Source organism: Cryptomeria japonica, unplaced genomic scaffold (genome assembly GCF_030272615.1).
Source record: "Cryptomeria japonica unplaced genomic scaffold, Sugi_1.0 HiC_scaffold_147, whole genome shotgun sequence".
Classification (NCBI taxonomy): Eukaryota; Viridiplantae; Streptophyta; class Pinopsida; order Cupressales; family Cupressaceae; genus Cryptomeria; species Cryptomeria japonica.
The window spans coordinates 145,238-153,270 of record NW_026728969.1 but is presented as its reverse complement, the minus strand read 5'-3'; the positions used below and the strand labels follow the sequence as shown (position 1 = coordinate 153,270).

Sequence of the window (8,033 nt, the reverse complement as noted above, 5' to 3'; positions counted from 1 at the left end):
TAGTTTATATATATTCCTTTTAAGTAACTTTATTTTCAGACAATTATTTCACGTATACCCCACATTCAATTTGTCTTTTGACTCTTTTATTTTACAATTTTTGTTTACATATTTTTAATTTTATTTGTATGTCTATAAAATGATTTTGAAAAATGCTTTCATTTACTAGTCCGTAACCTGTCTATGCATGCACATGTTTTTTAGAGTCAAAATTGAAAAAAAAAACCTTTTAAATATCATTTTCTTAATCAACTTTTATGATTCAGATATGAGAAAAAATTACAGATTTAAAAATTAGAAAAATAATTCTGCTTTTCATATTTTACACAATGTCATATACCTCTGATTTTCAGAAGAAAAATACCCATTTGATATTATTTTCAGCCCCCAAAAACTTGCACTCACCCATCCTACAAGTCTGTTATGAGATTTTTCTAATATCAAATTTACAAGTTTTTAATATTTTGCCTGGAGGTTATATTGCAATATCATTAATTTTACTTGTTTTGGGGTTCCTTCCGCCCACTTGATCACCCTTTAATCCAATGCAACAGGGTTATGGCTTCCATCAACAATGATGTTTCTTTCATTAAAAGAAGTGCATTAGCATCCTTAACACCAAACCTAGGGGTAGTAATCTAAGGAGATATTAGATATATGCTCCGGCTTGGAAGTTTTGCATTGCATCATACTTAAATACTATACATACAATGAAGACCTTCTAATCCTATGAAATGAAGTTTAGTTTGCTCAGCTACAAAACTAATGTTTTGAATCGAAAAGTTTATCAGTTTATCATTCTCTAATCATGCACATAATTGTTGCTTTTCTACTAATGGTTTTTAAAAACTCGATTGATGTTGTTCAGAGTACATTCACCCTTGGAAATTATAAAGGCATTGATTATTTGGCTTCTCACTTACCTCTTACATTCAATAGAAAAACTAGGCTCATAAAAAAAATTTGTGATCCAGATAACTTAAAGCTGCACATAGACATGTCTTTATACCCCATATTAGATCAATGTTTAAATGGTCATTCTTTTGTAACCTTGGTTATTCTACAAATTTCACCCATTCAACAAATTTCAAATATTTCTTAATTTTCCATTAGTGCAATTTTGTCAGTACAATCAAAAGATTGAATAAGAGTAATAGATCATTCAAGACATAAATGCACATGATATTAAAATAAATATCTTATTCAAACTAAAAAATGGATATTCATCATAATTTGTGTACAAACTCATCGAGATTTAAGAGTGAAAGGAATTGCATGTGATAGATAACGAATGTGGAAATCTTCAAAGCAGCACTATAAACAATTTCAATTTTTTTTCAACTTTACGTTCATACAATGTGTTTGGAAGATTTTGTTTCCTAGATTTGCCAACATGAAAAAGGAAATGTAATTTTGCAAAATCAACATATCCGACAAGATTGCAGCCATTCCTTTAAGGTTTCGAATTAGTGCAACAAGAGGAAGAAACTATGTATGTATAAACACAAAACTATTGATGTTTTGATAGAGTCAAGGGTCAAATGCCTCAGGAGGAGGAGGTTGGAGTACAATGCCCCTTGAATCTAATATTTGTACCAATACAAGATACCCCACACCTAGTAGGACTGCGATAGCCCCTGTCAGAATAGCTGTGACTTGACCCCTTGCTGCTTCTTCTTTTGCTGCAAAATCATCACAAACAAAATATTATTGTGATACTTTCTTTCCTCTCTCCTCACTCCCACTGTGTCTCATGCAGCCATATATACATATAGTGTAAACTAAAATATGCTTATCAAAAGGTGAAAATCCTTCATGTCATGAAGCAATAGAAATGCATGTTGTGGTAATGACTTCAGTCATCTATCATTTGGTTTAAACTTCCATTTTAGATTAGGGTTTTCTGATTATACATATCTTAGATTCTTTGAATAATCTGTTTGAAGAAGAAAATATAACAACAGTTGCAGATTACCTTATCAAGATTCAAAGCAGAAAATTCAAGATAAGGGAGGTCAAATTGATGCACTGTTGGTGGTCTATTTGTTATGGGATTTTGTACTTATATGTGTTGCTATCTATCCGTGAGTCCAATAGGCTGTCTGGCCTTGTGGATGATATTTAAAATATCCATTCATTCAAACTAATGAAACAATTAGAAACTTTGAAGTTTTTTGAAATGGCTGTGAGCGAGGGAGGCGTGAGTGGTGTTTCAAAGGAGGGCAATGATGAAGATGATGATTCCAGTGCTGATGGGGGCGTGGCTTCTCGTGAAGCTTGGTGCTTGGGTGTTCTCTTGGACTCTAGCTCCTGTAGCAGCTGTGATTCTGAGGTGCCGAAGGTGTCTGGGGCTTTGTTCGTGCTTGGAATCCTTTGGTTTTTGTTGCTTTTCCCATCTCCATTTATGATCAATGGAGGTGTGTTGGTTCGACTTGGTTGGAAGAGAGTTTTTAGTTTTTTCCAGCACTGCTCTTGTGGGTTTTCAGTTGGCGATTACGCTTGTTTTCCAGCACTGCTCTTGGGGTTTGTCCCCTGTTTTGGTAGTGACCTTTCATTGACCTCCATTATCTTGGTGGCTCCCATCAGCAGCTACATTGGTGGAGGGTTTTTTTTGGCTTTGGCTGCATTTGTGGTCTAGCTATGTTCAATCTTGGGAGTTTTGTGGCTTGCTCGGTGGTGGGTTTATTCTTGTTGGGATCCTGTTGCATCGCCTTGTTCTCTTCTCTGTGGCTTCCCGTTTTGGCTTTGGTGCCCTTGGTGCGGTGAGCGTTGGCAGTGTCTAGGCTACTTGGGAAGGAGATGTTGGTTCTATTGATGGTTTTTGTAATGTCCCCTCCCTAGGTGACAAGCAGTTGAATAGGGATTGGCCTATCATCGAGTTCCCGTAAGCCAGTGGAGTGGAAAGGAGACCCATTTTGAGGCTTGTGGAGCTACGTAGTGGCTTTATAAGCCATTTTGGACAGTCGGAGGCAATCTCCTAAATTTTAGGAGGGTGACCTAAATTTTAGGAATTGACTAGGAGTTGACCGGGATGCAGCAGGGGACCCCAAGAATCATTCTCGAAGTTTTGGTTGTAGTTCCTATTTTTTAAGGGGAGATCCCTATTTTTTAGGGAAGCACTAGTAGTCAACATGTTGGCCTTTCCAAAGCCAGTGGATTATGGCAGAAGGCTTCATGAGTCATTTTGGGCGATTAGGGATGATCTCCTATTTTTAAGGGGAATCCCTAGTTTGTAGGGCTTGACTGGCAGTGGCCCTGCTATATTTAAACATCACCCTTGGATTGGTAGCGGCACTCAGTTTTCAATTTGGAGTCCTGGTAATGATTTCAGGAATAAAAATGAAATATTAAAGTTATTACTTTAATATTTTATTTTTAAAAAATAAAGTCATGCTAATAAAATAATACTTTATAAAGTGACCCCAATGGCACTTTTTCCCTAGGAGGCATCAACTTAAAGTTGTTTTTAAAACGTGGTCATTTTTTAATGATGAATTAGACCCTTGGAGGAGGCCGATCCACTTAGGAGAGAATATTTCTTAAAAAACAAATTATTATTAATAAGGGAGTTATAAGGGGTTCGAACTTGATGAGGAGAAATAAGTTTATAAAATAAACTTTATTAAAATTAAGAGAAAACCCTAAAAGTTTCTATTAGGGTTGTTAGTCAATAAAGCAACATGAGGAGGTTTCATTTCAGCATTCAAGCATTCATTTTTCCAACAACAAATTGGGTTTGAACTCTGAAGAAGAGTTTCAGCAGCAGATCAGACTTTTGGGAATGAAAACTCCCTGGAGATTGAAAGGTTGGACGAAAACCCAACATTTTTTGAAGGGTGAATTCATTCATAATTCAATTTGGGTGTTTATTGGCAATGCCATGAACAGTGTGTGAACAATGTCATGAACAGTAACATGAACAGTGCTTGCAGTAGGTTTAGATTTGTTTGAGCAAGGGTTTGTTAGTATTTCATTGCTAAGTTGTGCTAGGGTTTGGAGGAGATTTTGGAGAGTTTGACATCTCCAAATTGCAATCAGCATTGTGTTTCAGACCTTCTAGTTATCTACAGAAATCTCAGATCTCATTGCCATTGGAGCTATTTATCATCTGGGTATGTTGTAATTGTTGAACGTTCAAATACTTAGGGTTTGTACTTGCTGTTACAGTTTGATAAATACCTCATTTATTTGCAATCAGACCTCATATTTCACCAATAAAGGGTTCTTTGGTATTGTTAAGTTGTTTGTTATGTTCTCTTATTTAGTAAATGTAATTGCAACATAATCAATCCACAATTCAAACAACAAAACTCAAAAATTCATATCAGACCCAGAAAAATCAGAATTCAGAGGTTTGCATGCTAAGTGCTTGACAAAATGCCAAACCATCAAAACTGAAAATTAAGGGTAGGATAAGCATGGGTTGTTTCAATGGTATCAGAGCTATGATCTTGCCAGCCTATTGGGTAAAGATCGGTTGTTTCCATTTCAATATGGTTTGAGTTGTGGTTGTCATTGTCACAAATGTTTGCACCCTTGCTGAGCTATCAACTTAGCAACCTTGTGAAACATGTAAACAACTTTGAAGTGTGGGACCTTGCGCAATGGGGTTGAATCTTCGGAGAAGGCTGACTTCCTTCTCAATCCAAGTCCAGGTGTTGACCCAACTCAACATCCAAATTCTACTTCTAAACCTATCCTAATAGCTTCCAGAGGAAAAGGAAAGAAGGAAATGCTAAAATGAAAGGAGGTGATGCACCAAGATAAGAGATGTTTCTCTCCCCACCCTGAAATGAAACAAAGAATCAATTAAAATACCTTGGAGATGCACAAACTTCAATTGCATGAATGACCCCAAATGCATGTATGGAGGTTAGAATTTGCTGAATGTCAAAGGGGAGAAGGTTTCCCACAAGTTACACTCAGAAAACAAGTTAACACGGCATAGACATGAGAGAGCCACAAAACACACTTATAATGAAGGTGAGGAAAAATACACAACATACATAAGTTGAAGGGAGGCAAGAAAGACAATTTCAATTCATTCTAAGGCCAATGGCCAATCTTACAATTGCGGAAATGCAAGAAATATACAAGTCTTCAAGAGAAGTGAAAGAGCATAAAAATAGCTCAAGTCAGCAGGGAGAAAACCCTTTACAATGAAGCGTAACAACCTTTATATAGCAAACTGGTTGCAGAGGAGAGATAGATGGTCAAAGAGAGGAAACCTTGACCCTGGCATGCACAGAGGAATGTCAATCAGGGAAGGCAGGGAAGTGCACAAACCTGCCATGGTGTGTACATGCAAGTAACTCGGCCATACCTTGACAAGGCAGTCCCAAGAAGAAAAGTACTTCTAGAAGGTGGATTGCCTGACATTCCAAAGTCAAAGCATGTAGGCCTGACATTCCGGCCATCAAGCAACCATAAATAAGCCTGTACTCCACTTGATGGCCATCTTGCAAAACATTAAATGCGCCCCTGTAGCTCTATGAATGAAAGTGTACAAGTCACAAGAGTTGATGGAGCATTAAGATATTTGAGTGTTGATCAAGCCATCTGAAAGAGTTGCAAGTCGTCAGAAGTCGGAAACCTAGGATTCTGGGTTTCCGAGTTCATGATGGGAAGAATTGGGAAGCCTGGGATTCCAGGTTTCCAGGTTCATGAAGAGAAGAATTGGTAAACCTAGGATTCCGAGTTTGCCTCCTAACAATACAACACTTAACATTTCATGACCATTTGCCTTGTCCTTGATCAACTGGGGCAGCGCTAGTCCATGGAACATTTATCTGATCGGTTCTCACTAATGGACCAAGGATATCATAAAAATGGCAACATTTTGAAGACCTCTGCAGGATGCATGCCTGCTAAGCATGGAATCCAAAAGCCTTGAGCATCCATTGGACATTGAGTCACTGGAAGGACCCAAAACATGTGCATGCCATCACTTGGAGGGAAACTGGAAACTAGAGCACACACCTTCTTAAGGAGAATGTGGTAGGTGCAAAAGCACTTATGAAAGAAAAGCAACCTCTAACCTAATATTTAAATTGTCATCAAGACCCTCTTAGAAGGCTTGAGATGAATCACATTCACCGAGATCGGAAGGACTTCACCATCAAGCTTGGAGAGAAATGCATTGACCTCCTTGCAACTAGTGATGACATACGGACCACTCTAGATAGCATCAAATTTGGAGTGTCGTCTGACTTTGGCTTTGTCTGCATCCCACTCCTTGCAACTAGTGATGACATATAGACCACTCCAAATAGCATCAAATTTGGAGTGTCGTCTGGCTTTGGCTCTGTCTGCATCCCACTTGAGAACTAAATCTACCTCTTTGTTGACCCTATTAATACCCTTTTTGTCAAAACTTCTTTTGACTTGTTCTTGATGAGCCTCAAGCATATGCATAGCCTGACCTCTAACTTCCTCCAGCTCCATTAGCTCAGCTAGCCTTACTATCATGGCATCATTTTCTGTCAATTCTAGCTAATGCGCTAATTCAAGAGAGGGTAACTCCAGGGACGATGGGAGTCTTGCTTCTTTCCCATACACTAGCATGAAAGGGGAGTTACCAATCGCCCTCTTGGGTGTGATCCTGTTAGGCCATAAGGATGTCCTTAACTTAGTATGCCAAGACCGTTGGTTGTCTTCAATTGTCCTTTTGATTATCTTGATGAGGTTCTTGTTGGAAGATTTAGCTAAGCCATTACCCTGAGGGTAATAATTTGATGATGTCTTTAAGTATATATCATACTTAACTGCCCAAGAACTGATTTGGGTTCCAACAAATGCTTTGGCATTATTTGATATGATGGTGGAAGGGACACCGAATCTTGTCACAATTCCATCAAGGAATTCCAACACTGAGGCCTTATTGGCATCCTTCAATGCAACTGCCTTTGTCCACTTGGTGAAGTAGTCTGTTGTGGCCAAGACCCACTTGTGGCTAACACTAGAAGGTGGATTTATCATGCCAATGAAGTCTAAACCCCATTGTGCAAATGGTTGATCTACTTGAATAGGGTGGAGAGGAAGGGCACCTAGCCTTTGCTTTCTAGAGAAGAAAGCACATTTCTTGCAATTCTTCACCCATCTATGTGAGTCACTGAATAAGGTTGGCTAGTAATAACCAGCCCCCATTATTTTGTTAGTTGTAGTCCTTGCACATAAGTGGGCCCCTGAAGAGCTATCATGAAATTCTTTTAATAATCTTTTGACTTGATTTTGCTCAATACATCTTATTTGCAGTGCCATGAATAGTGTCGTGAACAATGCCATGAACAGTAACGTGAATAGTGCTGCTACAGTGACGTCAATAGTGCTGCTGCAGTAACGTGAACAGTGCTTGCAGCTGGTTTAGATTTGTTTGAGCAAGGGTTTGTTAGTATTTCATTGCTAAGTTGTGCTAGGGTTTGGAGGAGATTTTGGAGAGTTTGACATCACCAAATTGCAATCAGCATTGTGTTTTAGACCTTCCATTTATCTACAGAAATCTCAGATTTGTTGGAGTCCAGATTTGAGTTTGTTTCATCATCACATGGTCTTCTACATCAGTCATCTCATTGCCATTGGAGCTATGCATCATCCGGCTATGTTGTAATTGTTGAATGTTCAAATACTTAGGGTTCGTAATTGCTGTTACAATCTAACAAATACCTGATTTATTTGCAATCAGACATTATATTTCACCAATAAAGGGTTCTTTGGTATTGTTAAGTTGTTTGTTATGTTCTCTCTTATTTGGTACATGTAATTGCAACATAATCAATCCAAAATTCAAACAATAAAACTCAAAAATTCATATCAGACCCAGAAAAATCAGAATTCAGAGGTTTGCATGCCAAGCATTTGACAAAATGCCAAACCATCAAAACTGAAAATTAAGGGCCAAATAAGCAGGGGTTCTTTCAGTTTTGATGGCCTTTTGCTATGGTTCCTACTGGTTTTCCCATATGTCTTGGTCTATGCCCGCTTTGCCTCTCATTTGGAGGTCTTGACTCTTCGAGTGTGATGGGGTCGGAATTTTC

The 8,033-nt window shown here is 38.2% G+C and overlaps 1 protein-coding gene across 1 annotated transcript in view; it reads right to left on the bottom strand.

Annotated features, from left to right (window-relative positions):
- Positions 1-1,298: 1,298 nt before the first annotated feature.
- Positions 1,299-8,033, bottom strand: part of LOC131065767 (uncharacterized) — a 115,185-nt gene continuing 108,450 nt past the window's right edge. Inside the window, exon 6 of the mRNA XM_058000413.2 lies at positions 1,299-1,682. Coding sequence (XP_057856396.1) covers positions 1,531-1,682 — 152 coding nt within the window. The 3' untranslated portion in view covers positions 1,299-1,530. The remainder of the gene's footprint in view (positions 1,683-8,033) is intronic.